The sequence below is a fragment of the Bos indicus x Bos taurus genome, chromosome 2 (genome assembly GCF_003369695.1).
Source record: "Bos indicus x Bos taurus breed Angus x Brahman F1 hybrid chromosome 2, Bos_hybrid_MaternalHap_v2.0, whole genome shotgun sequence".
Taxonomy (NCBI): Eukaryota; Metazoa; Chordata; class Mammalia; order Artiodactyla; family Bovidae; genus Bos; species Bos indicus x Bos taurus.
In genome coordinates this window covers 13,575,174-13,601,875 of record NC_040077.1, presented here as the reverse complement: position 1 = coordinate 13,601,875, position 26,702 = coordinate 13,575,174, and the positions used below count along the sequence as shown (strand labels likewise).

General features: G+C 38.0%; 1 protein-coding gene across 3 annotated transcripts in view; it reads right to left on the bottom strand.

Annotated features, from left to right (window-relative positions):
• Positions 1-468: 468 nt before the first annotated feature.
• Positions 469-26,702, bottom strand: part of FRZB (frizzled related protein) — a 37,681-nt gene continuing 11,447 nt past the window's right edge. For all 3 annotated transcript variants that reach the window (XM_027555993.1, XM_027556004.1, XM_027555985.1), the window contains exons 4-7: positions 11,316-11,381; positions 5,131-5,335; positions 4,679-4,742; positions 469-1,717 (exon numbers count right to left, since the gene is read on the bottom strand). In XM_027555993.1, the coding sequence (XP_027411794.1) occupies positions 1,601-1,717; positions 4,679-4,742; positions 5,131-5,335; positions 11,316-11,381 (452 nt within the window). In that variant the 3' untranslated portion in view covers positions 469-1,600. The remainder of the gene's footprint in view (positions 1,718-4,678; positions 4,743-5,130; positions 5,336-11,315; positions 11,382-26,702) is intronic.

Here is a 26,702-nt window from a genome sequence, read left to right as displayed (position 1 = left end):
AATACCTCAAAGCGACCATATGGCAGCTCAAAGACTAGGTGGCCTTGCTGTAGCAAAGGTGAGAACTCCTTCTGGGATCATGGAGAGTGTTGGGGTCTGGGAGTTAGTCAGAAGGCAGGGGCGTTCTCTTCCTTTCCAAAGAGAGTATTTGGATGCACTGTTATCTACTATTTTAGGAAACTTGTTCAGGAATGAATTGCATTCTTGCAGGTTTGTTTTTATAGAAGGAAACAAAACCATTTGCTTCCTAAGTGTTTCCAGCACCCCACAACTTAGAAATTTGGTTCTACTAATACCAACTATATAAACTTAAGAGAATGAGACTTTCAGATTTGGGGCACAGGCTCTAAAGAACCCTACTGGAGGAAGAAGTAAGAGCATCATTTGTTCCCCATGGTCCCTGCGGGATCCCACTGCACCTTGGGTAATGAGAGTGAGCATTTGTTTCAAAAGTCAGAATCACCTCTCTCCTGACAACCATAATTCCTTTTATTAAGCATATTTTACTGAGCATTAAACAGCACAAATCCAAATTATAAAGTGCAGGCCAGTGCACAGGCCTGTCGTTCAGTTCAGCTTGAGTGTGAGTGTATGGGGACACACACACATTAATACACACACCCAGAATCTTGCACATTTTACCATCTTTTGACTATAGCATTTTATAGAGCTACATATCTTAAAAATAACAGCCTGGTGCACATGCATATATGCTTTCTTTTCCTGGTCAAATGCAGCAAGGGAGATTTATTTTAAAAGAAGAAAAAAAAGACACCAATGCGTTCATCTAAAAGGAAGCAAATTAAACAGAGCTATGCTGATAACACCTGATGTCTGGTCACAATCCACTGCTCTAATGCTGATCAATATATTCACAGACAAACAAATGTATCGTCAAAAGAAAAATGCTGCTGTTAACACCCCAACAGCTACTAGCTTCAGTTGTGCTTCTCAGTCAGGCAAAATGCTCTATCCCCAGCTCCTAATGCTATTTATTTTGCTTCCTGCCAATCTTGCAAATAATTCATCTCATGTCTCATTTCCTCATAAATGCTTCCTGGTGCTTGATTGCTCTGCCTGTTGGCATTTGATTTCAAACTGTCATTTTACCTTTATAAACATTTAGAACTTTCTAAGCGTGAGGAGAATGCCAAAAGGCATGCAAGAATGAGGCTGTAATTAGATCAGCAAAGTATGCTTTACAGCCTATCTAGCTTTCTCTGTATACCAGAAATCTCTCTTTGCATCCAATATTGCATTCCCAATCTGGGTGCAGAACAGCAAATTAACATTTACTCCAGCAAAGAGGCCCTGGTATCAACATGTTTAATTTATTATTATTGCAAAGAACAGTTTTCCCATGATTAGTGAAATAGAATACATATAATATATTTAAGGATCTGTACTCAGACCACAAAAAAGGGAATGGGGGAAGGAGAAAAGCAGAAAACAAAAGAAAAAATAGAAGTAATATCAGTTACCACCTGATTTTTGTGGCTAAAAAATAGACTATGACGTGCAATAGTGCAATTTTCCTTTGCTAGTCCAGCAATGCAAGTCTTAATAGGAAGTCCACTGAGGATTTTCTGCATTTCAGGATTTAGTTCCGTGCTTGCCGGGAGTTAGAATTCCTGCCAGGCTTCTGACTCTGAGTGGAATCACTATGGCTAGAATCACTTGTATTCAGTCCAAGATGACGGAGCTTCATATCCCACCGCTGTGAAATTTAAAACAGAGAACAGTCACAAGCACATATTACCAGGGCCATCATTTCTATTATTCTAACAACTAGGACTGCAAAATCAGATCTCAAAAGCATTTTACTACTTTTCCAAAAGTATAATCTATATCCCAGGGGTAGCAATGAGGTGGAAGCTATGTAAATGTCCTACTTTAATTTGAAAAACTGGCCACCTATAATATATCAGTAATGGTTTCATATCAAATTTTAAACTTAAAATCTCCATGTCAGTAAATGGTGACACAAATAAACATTGATATCTGTGGGTATTTCCTGAGGTAACGTACACAAGTCTGGTACTTCATGGGTGATCAACAAATATGAGATTTCCATAGAGAATTTGAAGAAAGTGCTATTTTTTATTTTCTTCTCTTGTGACACATAAGAGCACAGCCTTTTAAACCTAAGTGATTTGAGCAGTGAAAAAAATGAAAGTGGGAAGAGAGGATGGGGTACTTTAAAAATATCTTTCCAAGTTACATCTACCAAGTACAACAAAACAGAACACATTTCTGCCCTCATTCTAAGTTTTATAAAGGACCACATCACAAATGGCTTTAATAACTACAATCAAGTTTAGTAATATTTCATATTGACAACTTCAATAATGTTCACATGTAATTTAATAAATTAAAACGAAGTTATATTATGGATATTATAGGTAGTAAATAAGAATAAGAGTTATATATGAAATTCCTAGTACATAACAAATTCTCAATTTTCAATTACTTTCAGTAATTCTTCATTTTAGCACATTTTTACTCCACAATCTTATTGGGTTTCCATATTTTTTTTAAAAAAGTCTGATTTTCAACTCCCCAAGGCAAGTGAAACATCTTGATTGGAACAACATAAAAGAGACTTAGGTTAATTTTTTTTTTTTTTTTTGCATGGCAAGACCATAAAAAAAAATTTTATTGCTCTTGATCTATCCCAGAGAGCAAAAAAAAAAAAAAAAAAAAAAATCAGCTGAGAAGGACAATTCTTATTTGGAAAAAAAACAATATCCTCCATAAAATTCTTCTTTACATCCTCAAAATTGACTGGAAAACCACAGTAAGAATTAAGAATTACTCCAGTTATTCCTTCCCATCAGCAACCAGATGAAACTATAAGTGATTTCACAATAATAACTGAGAGCTCCCTGTAGAAACCCATGAAAAAAAAAATGCTTGCCCAACTAAGGAACAGGACCAACAAGCCATGATGTCCTGTATCTTTACATGATGATAATTGTTTTGGTACCAAAAGAGAAGCAGCAAGCCATGTTACATGCTTTGTAGCAATGATGCTGAAAGCTTTTCCAACCGGTACAGGAATTTAGGACAAATTCCTACCTGCATTAGCAAGCAGAAAACCGAATTAAAAGGACAGTAAGAGATTCCCACATACTAAAGAAGAGCCATTTTTAACAGACACCAAACAAATTGAAAAGAGACACAAATAGAGAATTCTCGTAAGTAAACTTGAAATACATCACACTTTTGACATAATACTGAGGGGAATAAAAGAGCGTAGTAGAGGGTTTTTTCTCCCTGCAAAATAATGCCCTCTGTATTTTTGTAGGTCACTTAAACTGAAATGTGTCTGCTGTGTCAAGCGCCAGATGTATAAGATAAACTGCCCAGGGGTGTTTAACTTACCCCATAAATGTTTCCCAAGCCTTCAGACTCACAGAAGGAAGAGGATGTATTATGTCTACTACAATTCCTACTCTCCCCTCCCCATCCTGCACACGTGCACACACACACACCCTTGCACACACACCCTTTTTGATTCTTTATCCCTCTGAATACTTCCCCCACATTCCTTTTGTTGAAACAGATTTACTTAGTAAAAGGAAATGATACCTTCTGATATATATGGTGGTTTATATGTATAATGATAATAAGGTGGTTTACTGTATTTTTTTTAAATGCATCACTTGCAGAATCTAAGAGTCATTGGTTTTAAAATAAAGCTACATTACTGCTCTAAGAACCTAATTTGGTCAGATCTCTTATATACAGATGACTGTGGCTACACTTTGTACATAGGAACTGGTGTCTATACATTGGGACATGAGTTTTCTGCTCATGCTTTATTCTTTCCATCTTCTCTGAGTCACAGAACTGCAATTGTTCAAGGAATCAACATATCCAGCTAAAAAATAAAACAATACCCTATATTTTCCAGCTTCTCTTGCAGCTAGAGATGGACCCAGTCCTAAGTAATACGTGGTTGGGTAGGATGCTTGGAATTTCTTTTTACCTCCTTTTCTTTTTCCCTGAAATGTAGGTATGATGTAGAGGCGTGGCAGCCATGCTATGACCTCCAGCTAAACTTGATGGTGGAAGCAACATCTTTAAAAATGACAATATCTTCTAGCTTATTTAAGAATAAGCTAGAAGGAGCCTGGAGCTCTACTGAGAATATGAAGCCACAGGAACAAGGCTGGACTAACTACAGCTAGATTTCCCACTGTGAGAAGTCAGGTATCCGTAGCTAGATCTCTGACACACATACAGAGAATGTGCTCCTTAAATGAAACAGACATTACAAAGTTGGGTTTAAAAAAAAAAAAAATATATATATATATATATATATTTAATATTCCAAAACCTGACTTTGTAATGTCTGTAATACACACACACACACACACACACACACACACACACATATCAGGGTTTAATATTTTTCATGTAGTTGAAGGTAGTTATTTTGTTTAAATGACAAATGGCTGGCTTTCTACTTTAATTTTCTGCATATCACTTTCAATATAAAATTCAGGCTGGAACTTCCCTGGTGATCCACTGGATAAGAATCTACCTTCCAATGCAGGTTTGATCCCTACTCAAGCAACTAAGATCCCCATTAGGCAACTAAGACCCAATGCAGCCAAATAAACAAATAAATAAATTACAATTAAATAAATAATAAAATAAAATTTAGGCTTACCTTAACTTTTTTACCAAGTCGATCCTTCCATTTCTCAGCAATAGAACCTTCCACCAACAGTAATCTGTATTTTAAAGAAGCAGTCATTTTTGAAAAATTAAAACATATTACTGAAAAATACAAGGAATCATTGTCAAGAAACACATACTGTTTATACTAGAAAGGGACAGCCATGTTTTAGAACAGTAATTCTCAACTATTGGGAGTCATGGACCTGTTTAAGAACAAACAAAATTATGATCCCTCTCCCCAGAAAAATGCACACCTAGAAATTTCCCACATATACTTTCCTATCTAATACATGAATTGAAGGCTCCAACTAAAACTGATCTTTAATTCCCCAGAAGGTAGACAGATCCCAAAGAGCAACCCCCAGAGTCAGATCTCTATAGAAATGCAGTAAGAATAGGATGTGCATAGAAATTATTCTGAATTCTTAAGGAGTGAATTACCTGGAGCGCTCTTCATCTTCGTAGCCCATGATGAGATACTCCTCATTAACGTTAAGTGGAGGACACAGGCAGCCAGAGCTGGTATAAAGGTTCACAGTTTCCCTTGGAATGTTTACCAGAGAAGCCTTTAAAATCTCCTTCACCTCCACTACTGCAGTCACATCATGACACTTGGTCTTTATTTCTTTAACTTTAGCCCGAATGACTGGATAAAAAAACAATAAAGCCGATATGGCAATATGACACACTATAGGTGCCCCAGTCAAAAAAGACAAGTAGACTTCTTTCTAGTCAATTCGTATCCATTTGATGTTCAATGAATGGAGAGAAAAAATAAAGCAGATATAGTCTCCTTAGACAGTAGTGAGTAACACACTCTACAGCACACCTGCCCCCTTAATATTCACCCCGATCCCCTGCAAATTTGCATGTACATTTATATTTGTGTGTGTATTTCATGAGAACTGTTTAGATATGTACAGTTTCAATTGTGCCAAGAGGAATTTAAACCATGTTAGTTTCACTATATGTAAAGACCCACCACCTAAATATGCTTTGTTTCACTGTCGGCATTTTTTCCATCAGGTCTATTAATAGATTTTCTAACCAGTTAGGGTTTTCTTTAGTGTCATAAAGCTGTCCTGTTCTATGATGTTCTCAGGCTAGTTCTGCAATCTTTCCACCCTTTCATCTTAGCTCACTGTTCAGACATCAGCTCCTTTCTTCCTTTGTTTCAGTACAGACTATCTTTCATACTCTTGTTTATGTATACAGCATTTTCTACTTGAATAAAAACTGTCCCACTCATGTGCTATGAAATACGGTCTAACACATCAATTGCATTAATCTACTGTCTCGGTGGGTATTCTGGCAGCCAGTTTATCTCTTAATGTTGGGCTTGACTTCTCAAAATAAAGACAAAACTGCTTTAAAAAGAATATATTCAGTTGCAAATTCAAAACATTTGACTCAGAATCTAGAAAGTACTGTTCTGCTTCTTTTCTGTATTTCTCTCCTTTGGAAGAGCCAAATTCTTTAGATTCCTACTTCGGGTAAATGAGCTTTTTACTTTTTTTCCTAAGGGGATTTTGAAAAGGCCTAGGAAGAAGCAAAAAATGTCAATTAGTAAGAAGCCGACAGCTTTTGCCCAGGCAGTCTCATTGCTCTAGTTCAATATCCATGGACTTTATACAGAAGAAAACACAACATATCCAAATGAATGTACTTTTTAAAAGCCTCTTAGGCACATATCTGCCAACCACTTTCATCTGAGTTCCTTCCCACATATTTTAGGGGTTTTGGACTACAAAGGAAAAAGTAATCCATGAAAATATAAAGCCAGCTAATAAACCATTGCCCTCCATCAATGCCCCAATTCCATACAGAAATTTATTCAATAACATTCCACCAGTACAACACACATACAGTAAGAATTAAGCTACTAATTCTAAAAACTTTAGAACAAAACCTCAATTTTGCTTCACAGGTATTTCAATCTTCAGAGAATTAGTTGTCTCAAGTATGAGGGCTTATAGCAAACAAAATGTAACTGCCAGCCTCTCTGCTTGGTGTGATTTCTGAGTGAAGGGGTCTTTTTTTATGAGTGTTCTATTCTTATTTTAACAAAAGATAAGGTTGCCCTTTTTGAAATGTCATTTGGGAGAACCAGATGATAGATTCACAGCCCCGGCTAGCACACATTTTTGTGTGTCCTGGCTTATGTGAATGTGCTTCATAGCATTCATCAGCTATTAGAGATTAGTGAGCTGTGCAAACGTTCTCAAACTAATGATTTATTTACCCAGTGCGTCTACTATTTTCATTAGAAATTTTTAGCACATGTACCCACTCCAAAGTAAATACCTCTCTACAAGGCTTACTTTATTATTCAAGTAATTTTGTCAAAGCTCAAGAGCTTTTACCTGAATTAATCTGAATGAAGCAGAGGTTTCATCTGAATTATCAATTTGCTCCCACCTCCAGTTTGTTTTCTCAATAGACACATGTAGATATTTAAGAAAGATAAAGATCAACATATTTTAAAGTTTAAAATATATTTTCAGGAGTTTTCCTTCTCTTTTATAATTTTAGTGCCTGTCTTCCTCAAAGAAGCTCTGAGTAAGACTTAGAGAAGTGAAAATTCTTAAATTATGGGAAATCTGGTTATTGTTTAACCATGAGAAAGAAATTATCTTTTTTCCACTACCTGTGATCTGTATCCTATTTCTGTTATAATACTCACTCGGCTACCTTGTTGGAAGATTTTCTCTTCCTATGACTTGTAACCATTAGTAACCATTTTATCTTTTAACAAAAATAGTAACACTAACCATTGCAGCTCTAAGACTGGATAAAGTAAAAATTAATAATAAGTAAAACAAATACAAACTAAGTAAAATTTCCCAATATAAAATTTTTCATGTTTTTGTCTTTAACACAACTCTTCATTAACTTAAAAGTTCATATAGCATTTTTCAATCTTACAAAGTTAATCTCCTAAAAATTAGAAGTTTCCTTTCCTTGTTATATTTCACATCAATTTATTTATTTATTTATTTATTTTTTCTTTTTATTTTGCTTTTACCGTGTCCCACAGGTTTTGGGTTGTTGTGTTTTCATTTTCATTCGTTTCTATGCAAATTTTGATTTCTTTTTTGATTTCTTCTGTGATTTGTTGGTTATTCAGCAGCGTGTTGTTCAGCCTCCATATGTTGGAATTTTTAATAGTTTTTCTCCTGTAATTGAGATCTAATCTTACAGCATTGTGGTCAGAAAAAATGCTTGGGATGATTTCTATTTTTTTGAATTTACCAAGGCTAGCTTTATGGCCCAGGATGTGATCTATCCTGGAGAAGGTTCCATGTGCGCTTGAGAAAAAGATGAAATTCATTGTTTTGGGATGAAATGTCCTATAGATATCAATTAGGTCTAACTGGTCTATTGTATTGTTTAAAGTTTGTGTTTCCTTGTTAATTTTCTGTTTAGTTGATCTATCCATAGGTGTGAGTGGGGTATTAAAGTCTCCCACTATTATTGTGTTATTGTTAATTTCTCCTTTCATACTTGTTAGCATTTGTCTTACATACTGCAGTGCTCCCGTGTTGGGTGCATATATATTTATAATTGTTATATCTTCTTCTTGGATTGATCCTTTGATCATTATGTAGTGACCTTCTTTGTCTCTTTTCACAGCCTTTGTTTTAAAGTCTATTTTATCTGATATGAGTATTGCTACTCCTGCTTTCTTTTGGTCCCTATTTGCATGGAAAATCTTTTTCCAGCCCTTCACTTTCAGTCTGTATGTGTCCCCTGTTTTGAGGTGGGTCTCCTGTAGACAACATATGTAGGGGTCTTGTTTTTGTATCCATTCAGCCAGTCTTTGTCTTTTGGTTGGGGCATTCAACCCATTTACGTTTAAGGTAATTACTGATAAGTATGATCCCGTTGCCATTTACTTTATTGTTTTGGGTTCGAGTTTATACACTGTTTTTGTGTTTCCTGTCTAGAGAATATCCTTTAGTATTTGTTGGAGAGCTAGTTTGGTGGTGCAGAATTCTCTCAGCTTTTGCTTGTCTGAAAAGCTTTTGATTTCTCCTTCATACTTGAATGAGATCCTTGCTGGGTACAATAATCTGGGCTGTAGGTTATTTTCTTTCATCATTTTAAGTATGTCTTGCCATTCCCTCCTGGCTTGAAGAGCTTCTATTGAAAGATCAGCTGTTATCCTTATGGGAATTCCCTTGTGTGTTATTTGTTGTTTTTCCCTTGCTGCTTTTAATATTTGTTCTTTGTGTTTGACCTTTGTTAATTTGATTAATATGTGTCTTGGGGTGTTTCTCCTTGGGTTTATCCTGTTTGGGACTCTCTGGGTTTCTTGGACTTGGGTGATTATTTCCTTCCCCATTTTAGGGAAGTTTTCCACTATTATCTCCTCAAGTATTTTCTCATGGTCTTTCTTTTTGTCTTCTTCTTCTGGAACCCCTATGATTCGAATGTTGTAGCGTTTAATATTGTCCTGGAGGTCTCTGAAATTGTCCTCATTTCTTTTAATTCGTTTTTCTTTTATCCTCTCTGATTCATTTATTTCTACCATTCTATCTTCTAATTCACTAATCCTATCTTCTGCCTCTGTTATTCTACTATTTGTTGCCTCCAGAGTGTTTTTAATTTCATTTATTGCATTATTCATTATATATTGACTCTTTTTTATTTCTTCTAGGTCCTTGTTAAACCTTTCTTGCATCTTCTCAATCCTTGTCTCCAGGCTATTTATCTGTGATTCCATTTTAGTTTCAAGATTTTGGATCAATTTCACTATCATTATTCGGAATTCTTTATCAGGTAGATTCCCTATCTCTTCCTCTTTTGTTTGGTTTGGTGGGCATTTATCCTGTTCCTTTATCTGCTGAGTATTCCTCTGTCTCTTCATCTTGTTTAAATTGCTGCGTTTGGGGTGTCCTTTATGTATTCTGGTAGTTTGTGGAGTTCTCTTTATTGTGGCGTTTCCTCGCTGTGTGTGGGTTTGTACAGGTGGCTTGTCAAGGTTTCCTGGTTAGGGAAGCTTGTGTCGGTGTTCTGGTGGGTGGAGCTGTATTTCTTCTCTCTCCTTTCGAAGAGTTGGGTTGCTTTTCTGGGTGCCTGATGTCCTCTGCCGGCATTCAGAAGTTGTTTTGTGGAATTTACTCGACGTTTAAATGCTCTTTTGATGAATTTGTGGGGGAGAAAGTGTTCTCCCCGTCCTACTCCTCTGCCATCTTGGCTCCTCCCCCTTCACATCAATTTATAGAGGATAGCGTCCTCAGATCAGCAGCCAGGCATCTGATTTCTTACATTTCCACCTTAGAAAGTGTGTCTACCATTGGCTAAGAGAAACTATAGATTCCTCTAAAGATAATTAGTAAACAAAAAATAAAAATTGAATCCATTGAAGAAAAATTTGAGGAACTAGGTATATTTATTTTAAAGAGATTTAACTACATTGAATTTTTTACTTGATATCTTTCAATATACAGTATTTTCAAAGATATCAAAGGTTACTCTTACAGAGATTTATCCATTTCTCTCCTTCCAATTCCCAAATAATAGAAAAGGAGGAATTCTGTTGTGTGTGTGCTATATTCTCTAAAGTAAACTGAATAATAAAGCCTTCATTTTAGTAATGAAGGCACTTTATAAATCCATTTAATTGCCATGTTTATTCACTTACTCAACACTGACAGTCTTTGGCAGAGATAGTAACATGAACTTTATTAATCTCATAAATGCCAGAGTGGAAGAATCATAATAAAACGGCAACAGAATACAGCAAATACTGATTTGTTGCTTATTTTATCAACTAGAAAACTCTATTAATTGACCCTTCTAAGTATAACAGTGATTGATATTTGTGACTCTGAAGCATTCGAATATCCAAGAGTACATTCTGAATAATTAAAGGAAGGATAACTTAGGTTCAGTAATCACTGATAAAATAGGGATAATGTAACATTTCATGGTGCAGTTGAGAAAATCACCTAAGACAGTGTATGGAAACCACCTAACACATTACCTGGAACAGAGACAGAAGCTTTTCCTCCTCCAGTTAAATTTGTCAGCTACATTTAGATTGGTAGCTCTTCAGTTAATACTTTGCTTATCAGAACAGCACATGTCTAGGTCAGGCTAGATAACAAAACATTTCCTTGAATACTTTTTCAAAGAACACAACATTGCATTGAATACTAACAAACTCCGTGTTACTTTCCAACTCTGTCAATGTTTTCCATGAGATAGAATGTTTGGAAAAATCCAGTTTGACTCTTTTAACCACTCCTTATGCATTGAAGTGCTCAGTTTACCCCCCAAGTGTTGACCCCAATGAGTCACAACCGATGACCCACTACAGCTCCATATCCTTGCCGGCCGATCAAAGAGGGAAGAGCCCCTCTCAACTGCCTGTGTATGTCACTGCATGGTTCTAAGACGCCAGCTGTGCTGCCTGAAATGCATCCCCCAAATCAAGCATTTGTTAAGAATAGTGCCCACATGAGACATTTCAATTGTTTAGAACAGAGAGATTATGCTCTTAAAAGCTGTCCTTGTTTGTTTTTAAGCCTTATTCATAAGTTGTTCTATCAATCTACACATACACACAAACCCCTTTCCGAACCTAGCAGTTCATAAGTCGATCACAGAGTTATCCTTACCATAGTTGTAATTGTTTCGGAAATAGGTCTTCTGTGTAGCTCTGACTGGTTTACATTTGCAGCGTTCTAAAAAACATAACATTTTATCTATTATGAGCAAAAGTTCAACATTAGCTCTCTTTTGTTTATGCACATTTTTTGGTAAGATCAGACCCAAATCTAGTAGCAAAGGAAGCTCATATTCTTTGTGTCTGGTCCTTTTCTCCTGAAACTACATTCACATTTGTTCTGTCTACAGAGCTGCCTATTCAATGTCCAAGGTCCCAATCCTGAGGAAACCCTGTTCACCACCATGCATGAAGAGAGCATGCCCCCAGAACCCTGAAAGAGACACACTCAGCGCTTCAGGCAGCTGAATGAGTGCCACCCGAGAGGCAAGTCATGCTTAAGCTCAGTAACTAGTTACCCCTGCTCAAGGCCACCTGTCCTCACAGACATTTTACAGACTATGCAACGCACCTCCAAATATTAGCTTTTGGATCTAAAATCAACACAATAAGATAAGCACATATTATTATAACCCAGTGGACTTTTTCAAGTTCTTAAGAGGCATGACCTCCTTCATTTTTGGATCTAATTTTTTAAAATTTTAATTGAAGTATACATGATTTACATTATTATAATAGTTTCAGGTGTACAACAGAGTGATTCTCATGAGCACTTTCTATAGGCAGAATAACTGGTATTAAACTCAATGGTAGTTTTATGTTTACAGGAGGAAGTTACTGTATACATATTTTGAAATAAGATGCTCTGTGTTTTTTAAATATCTGGTGAGTAGTGACCAGAACATTTTCTATCTAATATAATACAAGCATATGTAATAAACGTTTTAATTATCTCAAAGTGTTTCATATATAGGATAAATCATTTAACATCTTAGAGAGTAGATTACTACATTGTTTATGATAGATTACTTGGCTAAGAAATACACCTCATGTATACATCATAACCATAATAAAATCTTAGTCATTAAAGTGAACATAAAAATTGAAAATAATACACAATTACCTGAGAAAGCATTTGTTTATGTAAAGATTTCTGGGCACATGAATCACAGAAAAGAAGCCAACAAAAATTTTTTTGTTTAAAAGTGTTTTATGTTAGCATGGAGACCAGTAAAAAGCAGAAGTTTTTGTTGACAATTTGACATTTTTTTTTTTAATTTTAAACTTTACATAATTGTATTAGTTTTGCCAAATATCAAAATGAATCCGCCACAGGTATACATGTGTTCCCCATCCTGAACCCTCCTCCCTCCTCCCTCCCCATACCATCCCTCTGGGTGTTTTCTAAGTGTGTGTGTGTCTGTGTGTGTGTTAGTGACTCAGTCACATCCAACTTTTTGTGACCCTAGGACTGTAGCCCCACCAGGCTCCTCTGTCCATGGGATTCTTCAGGCAAGAATACTGGAGTGGGTGGCCATTCCCTTCTCCAGGGGATCTTCATGATTCAGGGATCGGACCCATGTCTCCTACACTGCAGGCAGATTCTTTACCATCTGAGCCACCAGGGAAGCCCTTCCTTATCATAATAAATGTTATTTCCAGCTGAACTCACGGATAATGTGCTTTGAAGTAGCAGTCCTTAGGAGAACAGCACCTCACTACCCTCTTTTCAGCTCTGCTGCTACTGCTGCTAAATCGCTTCAGTCGTGTCCGACTCTATGCGACCCCATAGACGGCAGCCCACCAGGCTCCCCCGTCCCTGGGATTCTCCAGGCAAGAACACTGGAGTGGGTTGCCATTTCCTTCTCCAATGCATGAAAGTGAAAAGTGAAAGTGAAGTCGCTCAGTTGTGTCCGACTCTTCGTGACCCATGGACTGCAGCCTACCAGGCTCCTCTGTCCATGGGATTTTCCAGGCAAGAGTACTGGAGTGGGGTGCCATCACCTTCTCCACTTTTCAGCTCTAGAGATAAGCATCTCTCCTGGGGACAAGCACGGGTCTCCAAAGCAGGAGCAGCAGCTCCGCTGTTCTCACCCAGGAGAGAGCTGAGGGTGTCCTCAGAGCTACACACAGCAGCGCTCTGATTCTGCACATAATTTTTAACACTGTTTATGTGGAATAACGATCTCAATAGACAATAGGTCATATCAATGCTGGTTGCTATTTGAAGAAGATTCCTCAAAAAATGACGTTTTTATTAACAAAGCGTTTGTATTCCCATTTAAAACAAACTGAAAAGTTATCTAGTTCTACCGTACAGTTGCTTTCTTTTGTACCAAAATGTTACACATTTTTAAAAGAGGGATTCTTAAGATGAGACTATTTCCAAAGAAATAAATGCTATGGTCTTTGACTTACAAATTATCCTCACCTACATATAGATATGGATTTGTGCTTTTCTATCTCTTTAAAAATAGATACTACTCACTAAAAATAGTGAGAAGGAGAAGATTGGAGAAGGCAGTGACACCCCACTCCAGTACTCTTGCCTGGAAAATCCCATGGACGGAGGAACCTGGTAGGCTGCAGTCCACGGGGTCGCTAAGAATCGGACACGATTCAGCGACTTCACTTTCACTTTTCGCTTTCATGCACTGGAGGAGGAAATGGCAACCCATTCCAGTGTTCTTGCCTGGAGAATCCCAGGGACGGGGGAGCCTGGTGGGCTGCCGTCTATGGGGTCGCACAGAGTCGGACACGACTGAAACAACTTAGCAGTAGCAGCACTAAAAATAATACATGAAGATAAATTATCTACATATTTGTAATTCTTCAGAAATCTGCACATGTTCTAATAAAAAATTCTTGGCAAAAATACACCAACTGCCCATTAAATAGATTTAGAAAAATACACCAACTATTACTGGATTGATTCTAATATGATTACTTGAAGCATAAACAATGGATTCCACAAAACTTCCAGGTAGAGATTTTTTCCAAAATTTTATATCGTAAAATAACTTAGGAAGTTTTCAAGTAGATATTTGCACAACCATATGTACAACTATATATACTAGCTAGACTCCTAATAGCTAATGACCTAATATATCCATTATATTCTTTGGACTGAATTCTGTTCCTCCCACTGCACTTGTTTCTCCTGCTGGCCTCAGAGGTAGAAATGCCATACTGTGTACTTAAGGCCTTTCCTGTGTGCCTATCCCTAGCTCTTGCTAGAAGCAAATATCCGTCTAGTTGAAGTATCTAGTAGTTCAATAAAACAGCAGAGTAAAAAGGAGGATGGAATTTTATATCCACAAGGCTCAAATACAGAACTTTCTTTCACTTATTTATGCTGACTCAACCCAAACATATTCATATCTGAGGGTATTCATGAAAAGTATATCTTACATCAACAGTTCTGGAGGATTATCTTTCTTGTAAAGTATTTCTATTCACATCTACATATATATCCCTGAAAGCCCAAGAATTGGGAAATGGCAAAAAAAAAAAAAAATCATGGAGGCATATGCTGCATGTATTAGCCACCCTAAATCAGACTGCAACAGTGTCTTTTTGTTTACTGCCAATAGCTGATATCTGATTTGTATTGGGCCAGCAGCATCACCATCATATGTACTTTAATTCACCAATAATCTTGCCAGTAGTCTTCCTCCCCCAGCTTCCAAATGGCACAACGTCTAAGTTTTGTTCTGCTGTCGTGGCAAAGTAAAATCTATTTTTTACTGAGCTTTGCACAAAGACCAATAGGTATCGATTTGCTTGCATTCCACTGTTGAGAAGAAAAACATATAAAGGAACTGCTTTGGTGCTCTTATCTAAGGAAAAATATGGAAAATTTAAAGAGGCTGGCTGCGACAAAATAAAGTGGCACGAGTTCTTCAAATGCGGGGAAGGTTTTATATTAGCAATTCATTGCCTCCAGTCTAGGATTAAATACAACTCCCTTGAGTCGCATAACAGCATGTGGTCCTATATCCCACAGCATCCTTGGAGCGGGACCAGGAAACTCTCGTGGGCAGCTCTTCCTCAGTCCTCTAGCTGGGTTCTCTCAGCTACTCTTCTAGAATCAATGATTGCCTACTTCTCTGCTACTGAAACTGAAAGCTGTTCATTATCCTAGTATGAACATGAGTTTACCCCACTAGAGTGAATGTGAGTCTGTAAAATTAATATGCCCAGTGCTGCATACACTTTGGTCTGCAATTCTGGGGGGCTGCCCTACTGTGTGTGCACTGCAGTGCTTGAGCTGGAACAGCCTCACTCTCTCAACACTGGGGCTTCTTAGAGACAGTTCTGAGTAGAAGTCACCACATCCTTCTTTATTCATTTGTTTACACATAAAAATCAGCTCACCTATTGAAAACACACAAGGACAACAGTCTTTTTTTAAAGGGTTCTATAATTTTACAAGATCTAAAAGTTATAAGTATCTGACAATTTTGAAATTTGATGCCCACTGGACCTCCACTATTTAGAGCAACCTTGTTTGAGTTCAAGCTTAAGTGTGATACAACTTTCTAACTAATCCTGACCTCTGTTTGAAACTGACTTCTCTTGGGTCTCCTCCAGAGCTGTAAGACTATAATTAACTTTGGCAGATTCCAAAACCCCTATAACTTTTCATGTCCCATGACTTCGGAATACTAGTTAGTGAATATTTTTCTGCTTTTTTTGGAAAAGGTCTTAGATCTGTGCTCAAGATTTATTTTTAAAAAGTAGGGGAAAAAAAGAAAATATAATTCTATTTGTGTTACAATTTCTATTATAAATCTTAATATTGGTTCTTTCTAATTGGGTCAGAGTTTAAATAATTTTAATTTGGTCGAAATGAAATATATGTTTTGTATTTGATCCTGAAAGCCCACTTCGCTCCATTTTAAGACACATAGGAGCAGACCACAACAATTTTTAAAAACAGATGTAAAAAATTAAATATTATGATGGTTAACTCTGACTTCTTTACTGAGATCCAGATCTATACTTTCCATTGCCTATAAATGGTATCTATGAGCATGGCTTAAATAATTTAAACATATGTCAATATCTATCACATTATAGAACTGCCTTTCTTCTACAGAAAGAGTGTTTTCTGACTCTACTACCCTGGGATAACTATGTTTCTCTAAATATGAGATGGGAAAGGAAAAGAGAATTAACATTTGTTGAATGTTTTGAGTCACTTACATAATTCATTCATTCTACAAATATTTCCTGCACGTCTCTTACATGCCAAGCTCTGTGCCAGGCATATAGGACACCTGATGAGCGACACAGACAATTCAGAACAGGATACAGACATTGAACAAATAATCACACACAAAATAATCTATGTTCATGTATAATACATGTTATGAGAGCAAAGTACAATGTGTCATCAGAACATACAACTTGATGACCTGCACTAGTCTGGTCTTCAAAGTCCTCTAAGGAAATGGCATTAAAGCTTGAAACCTGAAAGATCAGCTGTTATCCTGGTAGGAACTGCATCTTTATGTATAAGATAGTGAAGAAGTCATAAAGCAGACTGGGAAGGAGCATCCAGAAATGAGGAAGAAACACAAGAAAGTGTAGTAAAAAAAAACCTGAAAGAAGATGGTGTTTCAAGAAAAAAGGTGAGCTCTCTTTGAGGAGAACACCCCAAAGTTCAAATGACTTAAGAGAAAAGGAGGTCTATCAATTTCGGTTGGCAAGGGAACTTCCCTGACAGTCCAGTGGTTAAGACTCTGTACTTTCACTGCAGGAGGCATGGGTTTGATCCTTGGTCAAGGAACTAAGATCATTTAGCATGACATGCCAAAAATAAAATTAGTTGGCAAGGAAAAGATGGGTGAAAATCAGAGGAACACTCCATCCACTGCATAAGAAGAAAAAGGAGAAAGGGGTACTAATGTTGACAGCTTATAAATCTGTTGGTAAGGTGATAAAAATTCCTTCTGATAGCTTTTACTTTCTCATTAAAGGATGAAATTATCAGCTGCAGGAAATGAGGGGCTAAAAGAAGCAGGGTATGGAAGAGTAAGGACAGAAGTCAAAGTATAAAACAGTTACTGAGTGGAAGGCAAACTTTCTAGAGATACAAGGTAGTACTGCTAGGCAATGCTGATTATGTATTCGAATTTTATCTTGAATTTAAAGTAAAGCCAGTCACCCCAGCTAAGTAATTTTCTCCAGCAACAAGAGTTGAGAATTTGTCAGGTGACTATGGCAGAAGAAAAGATTGGCAAATGAACTGAAGGTATTTTCAAGGGAATGAGTATTACAATAGATCATGAAATCTCAGGTAGGCAAGGAGGTTAGGGTTGAACAATATTAGTAAGTGGTATATGATGAATAGGCAGTCCCAGGGGAGCAAAATTATAGCAATGATGAAACTAGAGCAAATCCGCTGGGATGAAAAGAGATGGTAGGCAAAGAAGGGTATACTTGAAATTAGGATTACAGAGCTGGCACTATTGCTAGATGGCAAGGTGCAGAATGTGCCCCTGGAACTAGATGGCTGGGGCAGAACAAACAGGTTAGTGAAGTAAATAAGTCAGTGCACTAAATGAGTGATCTTTATCATCAAAGTCATCAAAATGGCAACAGAGATGGGTGCATTATGGAACATGTACAGATAGAGCTTAATGGAGGATAGGCAATTTATCACTAGACCTTCCAGAAATCAGCTTCACTACCCTTCTAAAAACAGATAGTGAAACATGCCTGGATTCTAGCCCTAGGACTACATTCTCTCTTCCCAAAATTACAAGTCATGAAATGGATACTTTATTGAAAATCTAAAGGATATTATTATTCCTGGTGCATTAAAAAAAAAAAAAAACAGACAAGAAAACAGAACCCTAGTGTCCTGATTTCAATGATGAAAAAACACTTTTATTTTTAAATATTTGTTTATTTTATTTATTTATTTGGCTGTACCAGGTCTTAGCTGTGGAACAAGGGGTCTTCAGTCTTCGTGGAAGCATACAGGATCTTTAGTTGTGGTATGTGAACTCTTAGTTGGTGCATGTGGGATTCAGTTCCCTGATCAGGGATTGAACCTGGGAATCTCAGCCACTGAACCACCAAGGAAGTCCAGAAAAATTTTTAAAAGAACAACAATGCATCTCTTACAGAATCAGGAACCATGCTGATCTATACCATTAACTAGGTCTATACCATTGAGGCAGAGTTCAGAAAATGCCTTGATAAAAGGATGGACTTTTATGATCAGACACAGCTGGATGTGAATGTAGGCTCCATGCCTTACTATTTAGGTAACTTTTAATATCTAAAAAGTGGTATCTTTTTAGATACCAGATCAGCACAATTACTGAGAGAATTCAATAATAAACACAAAATACCTTTCACAGTACCTAGCACACAATGGGGAGAAGGCAACAGCACCCCACTCCAGTACTCTTGCCTGGAGAATCCCATGGATGGAGAGACTGGTGGGCTGTAGTCCAAGGGGTTGTGAAGAGTGGGACATGACTGAGCGACTTCACTTTCACTTTTGACTTTCATGCATTGGAGAAGGAAATGGCAATTCACTCCAGTGTTCTTGCCTGGAGAATCCCAGGGATGGAGGAGCCTGGTAGACTGCAGTCCATGGGGTCACTGAGGGTCGGACACGACTGAAAGCCTTCACTTTCACTTTTCACTTTCACGCATTGGAAAAGCAAATGGCAACCCACTCCAGTGTTCTTGCCTGGAGAATCCCAGGGACGAGGGAGCCTGGTGGGCTGCCATCTATGGGGTCACACAGAGTCGGATACGACTGAAGCGACTTAGCAGCAGCAGCAGCAGCAGCACACAATGGCCCATAAACGTCAGATTTAATTTTGCCTAAGATTCACTGGGAATCCCAATCCTTCATTTGTAAAGACCATTTAATGAGTAAGAGAAGCAATATTTTCCCAAGGCTGCTTGCCACCTGCAAGAACTGTGGTACCTACCATAAGCAGGCAAAATAATAGGATTTTTTTTAAAGTGCCTGACTCTGCTATTTTACTTCAAGTTCACAAAGCTAATTTCTGTCCTGATGTAGGAAGTCCATTTGAACTATTATGTACATTTCCAAAATTTGAAGAATCAAAGTTAGCAAGCCAGAATGATCATATATGTGGCCATTATATTAATAATAAGCATTAGTGCAAGTTCAGTTCAGTTCAGTCACTCAGTCGTGTCCGACTCTTTGTGACCCCATGAATCGCAGTATGCCAGGCCTCCCTGTCCATCACCAACTCCCGGAATTCACCCAGACTCATGCCCATCGAGTCAGTGATGCAATCCAACCATCTCATCCTCTGTCATCCCCTTCTCCTCCTGCCACCAATCCCTCCCAGCATCAGAGTTTTTTCCAATGAGTCAATTCGTCGCATGAGGTGGCCAAAGTACTGGAGTTTCAGCTTTAGCATCATTCCTTCCAAAGAAATCCCAGGGTTGATCTCCTTCAGAATGGACTGGTTGGATCTCCTTGCAGTCCAAGGGACTCTCGAGAGTTTTCTCCAACACCACAGTTCAAAAGCATCAATTCTTCGGCAAGAGAGTATGGCAAATTGATTAAGGACTGCTGCTGCTGCTACGTTGCTTCAGTCGTGTCCGACTCTGTGCGACCCCATAGACTGCAGCCCACCAGGCTCCTCCGTCCATGGGATTTTCCAGGCAAGAGTACTGGAGTGGGGTGCCATTGCTTTCTCCGTGATTAAGGACACATGAGTTTAAATCCCAGCTCTGTCCCTCTTTGCTTATGTTGCCTTGGGCAAGTTACAATACCCATTCCCAAACCAACACTGGCTACCCCATCAGGTTATTATAAGAATTTAAACAGTAATTCACATAAAGAATTTGGCGCACAGCCTGGTATTTAATCACTCATTGGATGCTAGCTAGTAGTACTAGTTATATATAAACAAGCAAAAAGTTCAGAAAATACTTTATGCAAATTTAAGAGCAGTTTATGAAACAGAAGAGAAAATTTTCCAACAAAAAAAAATCTGTGAGTTTGAGGATAAAAATCTGCCAAATTTTTCCTGGAGATACAAAGTTAATTTAGATTATTATATTTAGTTTGGGGGGAACTGCATAAAAAATAGAACTTAGAAATCATATTGGTATTATGCTCACACAAAGGCAAACTATTCCACAATAAAATGATGCACATAACTAAATGGGTAAATCTCAAAAGCATTATACAAAAACAAGAGCAGCCAGTCACAAAGAGTATGTGCTGTATGATTCCACCTGCATGAAGCTGAAGAACAAACATTAATCCATGGTAATCAAAATCAGACCTGTGCTCAACTCATGGTGGGGTGGGTGACTGAGTTGGCACAAGGGAATTCTCAAGGGAGATGGAAATGTTCTTTATCTTGATCTCGGTGATAGAGACACAGGTATATATATTTGTGAAAGTTCAATATGCCATACACTTAAGAATTCTGCATTTTACTGTAAGTAAATTAACATGAATTCCTTTCATTTTTCCATAAATTAAAGTGTGTCATGACTTAGCAGCTGTTCATTACGTGTTTAATATTTATTTCCTAAACATACACATTAGGCAAAGAATATCATATTAGATTTTATTCTGGATTAGAGCTGTATATGGAAAATGCAATTAAGTCAATTGGTGAACTCAGGTAATATAATAAAGCTTTAAAAAGCAAAACTAACATTTGCTCAATTTAGCTGAAAAAACAAACCTCAAATATTGCAATAAAGGTCTCAATTCATAGTAATTTGCACTTTGTAAAAGGGAATTGCTTAAGATTGAGGGAACTAACGTTATATTAAAAAGAAAAGGAAATTTAGTTTTATTTCTTTAGTATTTCTATCTTTGGAAATTTTTAAATAAACTGCCTTTCAGAAGGTTTCTGGATCCAAGAGTCATTCGGGATACACAAAATGTAGAGAACCAATGCAACATGCCTGTTTTCTCTTGTGAGATCTGAAATGCTAGTTTTATGCTGTACAGGTACTCTAAAGTAGTCAATTAAGAAGGAATTCCCTAGTGGTCCAGTGGTTAGGACATCAAGTTTTCACTACTGAAGCCCAGGTTCAATCTCTGGTCAGGGAACTAAGATCCCTGCAAGTCATACGGCATGGCCCTAAACAACAAAGGTCAATTAAGAGAAAAGCAAAGTAGGTCTTACAGGACACCATGCATCTACCCGATGCCAGCCACACAGAAAAGAGGTGGGAGAAAAGTGCAATCAGCTGTTCACTCCTTCACTCCCTCCCTGTTCATGGCATTGAGTATGCCAGTACAAGGGTGGTCATCACATTTGTGATGAATGGTTGGGGCGGACGGACTAAAGAGTTTATTGGTAGATGGACGATGAAGTGTAAGTGTTGAGGATCTGGGAAAACAATGGTGCCACATATTAAAACAAAAGTTGCAAGGGGTAAAATTTTAATGAAAAGAAAATTATTGAATACATACCCTTTGAAGTACAAACAGATTGCCCAGGTAGAAATGTTTACTGGAGGTGAAACATGCAGCATCCAGCCTATGTCGCTGGATGACTTCCAAGAGGAAGAACTCATTGTAAGGAGGAGCAGAGGCCAAGCCTAGAACCTTGGGGAACGCCCACAGCTAGGGGACAGGAAGAGAAGAACTAGGACAATTCGGGTAATAGCCCAGGGAGAAGGATTCTTAGGAATGAGTATTCATCCAAAGTGTCCAATACTGAAAACAGTGAAAAAAGCATATATTTGTAAGTAAGTAAATAAGCGTTATTTGCTCAGTCATGCCCGACTCTTTGCGACCCGGCTCTTTGCGACCCATGGGCTACAGCCTATCAGGCTCCTCTCTCCATGAGATTTTCCAGGCAAGGATACTGGAGTGGGTTGCCATTGCCTTCGCCAGGGGATCTTCCCAACCCAGGGATCGAACCCGGGTCTCCTGCACTGCAGGCAGATTCTTTACTGACTGAGCTACAGGTAAGCTACTATGTAATTACAAAATACTATTTTTATCTATCCTAATTTTATTTTCAAATAAAGGGTCGAAGTTACCACAAATTAATTCAGACTTTATAGTGAACAAACATTGCACCAAAGGAAAAAAAAATTGGAATCCTTCCCCAGGTTAGTAGGAAATAAATTGAAAAATACCCTGATGCTGGGAAAGACTGAGGGTAGGAGGAGAAGTGGGCAACAGAGGATGAGATGGTTAGATGGCATCACTGACTCAATAAACATGGGTTTGAGCAAACTCAGGGAGATAGTGAAGGACAGGGAAGTCTGGCATGCTGCAGTCCATGGGGTCACAAAGAGTCAGACACTTAGAAACTGAACAAAAACAAATCTGGAGAAGGAAAGAGAGAGAATGGGTCCATACTCCCCAAGCTAGGCATTGGTTAGCTCAGTAAGAGGAGGTTGGCTGTTGCAGGGCAGAGGGTGGGAGGTCAGAGTGGGGTGATGGCCAGGGCAGCCCTAGCAGGTCCAGGAAGTCAGGTATCGCTAGTTACTCAGCTCCTTAGAAGCACCTCTAAGGTGCTTCTGAAGCACCTCTAAGGTGCTTCTGAAGCACCTTTGAAAAACGACCAGAAAGGCGTTAGCTAAAACTGCAAAAGTATCCAACTCGTGTGTGTGTGTGTGTGTGTATGTGTGTGTGTGTGTGGTGTATGTGTGTATGTGTGTGTGTGTGTTAGTCGCTCGGTGGTGTCCAACTCTTCGCAACCCCATGCACTGTAGCCCGCCAGGCTCCTCTGTCCACGGAAGTCCCCAGGCAAGAATACTGGAGTGAGTTTTCATTCCCTTCTCCAGAGGATCTTCCCAACCCAGGGATCGAATCTAGATCTCCTGCATTGCAGGCAGATTCTATACTGTCTGAGCCACTAGGAAAGCCCAGCAGATATTACTCATGTTTCCCTAATTTGAAAATATACCAGAAATAAATATCAGAACTCAGCAATCAAAATTATCTGATTTTATATTTAAACACAGACCCAGAATAACAGGTTAAGTAATTTGGTCATGCTCATACACTTAATTAGTGTCAAAATTTACTAATTATCATCACCTCATTGGGAAAATGTAGTTTTCAAATACAAAAGTCCATAAATTGGTCATCATCACCAAGTGGAAAACTGGGGCAAGGGAGGGGGATTCTTTTTCAGAACTGTTTTAATAAACAATTTATCTTTTCACTGCACCATTTGAATACCTGCCTTAATTTTCTGGGTTGATTTGACCAGACCAAGTGACTCAGCAGAATAGAACTAAAATTGTTTTTCTCCATATTCCATGTTATGAAAACTAGAGAGAATGCACCCCTTATTATGATAGTGGATTTACAAGAGCAAAATACACTCAAACTGGAAGCTGCTCAGACAGTCATTATCTCCAAAAAAAAGAAGACTGCTAGGCTTTGAGGCAAAGGATAAATTAACTGGAGTGAAAGAATTTCTTTTCCAAATTCCAGACGTAAACAGCTTGACACTTTTGAAAGAGGGGTTATGAGGGTTACAGTGTTTGTGTGTCTTCCTCATGTCTTTTATCATAATCAACTTCAGCTGTTATATGACTCCAAAGTATGACATTTTGAGTGTGAACAGATTTTATTTTCTTCCTGGAACATGTGACTCTGTCAGTGTGTTTCTCCACAAGCAAGTGAGCTTGGTTTTGCCTGTCTCTGTTTTTATCAGTCCCATTATACCAGGGAACAGGAAAACATTCCTCTTTTATAAAGAGGAACATAAACACTGAACACAGGAACAACATATTCACTCTCGCTTTTACACATCGAACTATATTTGTATTTAATTCATTTAATTCATTAATTTGTCATTAATGTCTTTTCTCTTTCACACAGTGAAGTGCTATACTATTCTAACCATAAGTTCTAGACAAATTGATAGAGCATGCACGTACTTGGCCTGAAGTTTTGACTCACTGAGTGCTCTATGTACAACACAAATGAGCTTTTCAGTTTGTTTCGAGCAACCGTAACAGGAGTAATCCTCAAAATAGCACCACTGTGGGACACCAGGGATTTCCAGCTGATTTTACGACACTATAAACACTCTCAGTTGCATTCAAAAGCAACATAATTCTAAATAAAGCATTTTAATTCACTTTTGTTTTTAAAAGCTGTTTGAGGTACCTTTGATGCACACTGCCTTATGTCAAATACTTGTCACTCTGATAAGATACAGTGGAAATCAACAGTGAAACTGCTCCAGTCTAATGAAAATTGATGCTTCAAACTTATTTACAACTTAATAAAGATTCCACTTCCATATATGACAACTTACAGACCAAATCAGTACAAATTACTATTTCAAGAAAGTAAAAAAGAACTAGTTGTGGTTACAATGCTTTTGCAGAAACAAACGCAACATTAGTCATACTTGCTTTAAAAAAAAAAAAAGGAGAAGGAAAAAACCTAGAAATGATGCAAATTTCCAGGACCCTTAGAATGAATAAATGAAGAGTGGCATATTCGTATGATAGAATACTATACAGTAATTAAAAACTTCTGCTATAGACAGCATAATGAGTATTATGAGGAAGGCACACACACAGACACACTTCTATATGTATATAATGATGCCTCTCATCAAAGTTGAAATCAGACAAAATTATTCTTGCTGCTAGAACTTCTGCCAGAGGTTACCTCTGGGAAGAAAGGTGGGATCAGTGATTTGGAGATAGCACAAGGAAGTGTTTCTGGTGATGGTACCCATCTTGATCTGTGCAGTGGCCACATAAGAGTGTTTACTTTGTGAAAATGCACTGGGATGCATGCTTAGGATTTGTTCCTCTTCTGCACATATGCTATACTCCATTTAAGGGTTTATTTTATGGAAAGATGGAGTAAGTAGACTCCATCCCATCTCTCCCACTGAACGCAGTTATATAACAGAATTTGAGAAGTAGCTCCTCAAGGACTCTGAAAAGTAAACAGGAGTAGAAAGTTTGAGAAAGAAGCCCAGCACCATCAAACCGATGGTGCATTTGCCATTCTTTCCACTTCTAGTACCTTCCCACCTGGTTTCAACACGGCCTGGAAGTAGATATCATGCAGACAGTCCTCTAGAAAAAGCCCTCCGGTTCTAACTCAGGAAGTGGGAAGGGGTCTCCTAACACTCCAGTGCTTCCATCCCATCTGTGAAGCAATCCTGGGTCAGTGGTGGCAGCAGCAGCTGCTGCAAGGGAGGTCCTCAGACGCCTAGAACGCTGCCGGAGGAGAGCCCTCCTTTCCGACTGGGGCGAGCCCCAGCGCTCTGTCCTCACTGGGCCCCCGATACGCAAGAAGTCACAGGAAGTACATCACAGAGTGGGATACACAAAGCCCCAGCCTTCTGGCCAAAGATCCAAAAGGGGGAGCCCCCCAAAATTGAAGAGTACTGAGACAATTATGGAGAGGGAGGAGCTTGGGAAATGATCCCATGGAAATATTTATGAACTGCTGGGCTCACTCCTGGGTATGCTGACTCTGACACTAAAAAGTATACAATGGACTTTGAAAACTGATCTATGGTACAAATCACTGCCCTGATCTCACACTGGCCACTGAATAGTCCGCACACATGGGATAGGCCTGAAAGGCACCACAAATGCCTTTGGAAACCAGTCTTCAGAAGACTAGTCAGAATTTGCAGCCTAAATCAAGTTAGGTTGACTGCTGCCAGAACAAAAAAAATAGCATCATTCTCCATATGATCTTAAAGACCCAAAGTCTTAGGACATAATATTCAAAATGTCCAGGATATAAGAAAAAACTATTCTGCATATGAAGAACCAGGAAAATCTCAGTTTGTATGGGGAAAAAAAATCACATGACACAAATGTTGAAATTATCCAACAATGACTTTAGGCAGTTTTCTAAAAATTCTCCAAAAAGTAAATGGTGAATACCCTTGCAATGAAGCAGATGATAGAAAGACTCAAAGAAACTCAAGATATCATAAAGAATCAAGAGAAAAATCTTAATTTAAAAAATTATAATAACTGACAATTTAAAATACACTGGATGAGTTCAGCAACAAAATGGAGATAACAAGGAAGAAGTCAATAAACCTGAAGGAATATAAACAGAAATTATCCAACCTAAAGAACAGAGGAAGACTGGAGGAAAATGAACAGAACCTCTGGGACCTATGGGAAATACCAAAAGATCTAAAATTCATATAACCATATACTCACAAGTAAAGAGAATGTGTTATAAAAGTAAATATTTGAAAAAAATAACTGCTGGAAGTTTCCCAAATTTGAGAAAAGGTATAAACTTACAGATACAAGAAGTTAGGTTAACCCTGAATAGTATAAACCCAAAGAAATCAACGTCTAAATATACTGTAATCAAACTGCTGAAAACTAAAGACAAAGAAAAAATTATTGAAAGCAGCCAGAAATCTGATGCATTACTTACAGGAGAACAATGATTTCAATGACAACCAATTTCCCATGAGAAACAGTGAGGACAGAAATAATTGAAATAGTATAAATGAATTCTATATCCAGTGAAAATATCCTTCAGGAA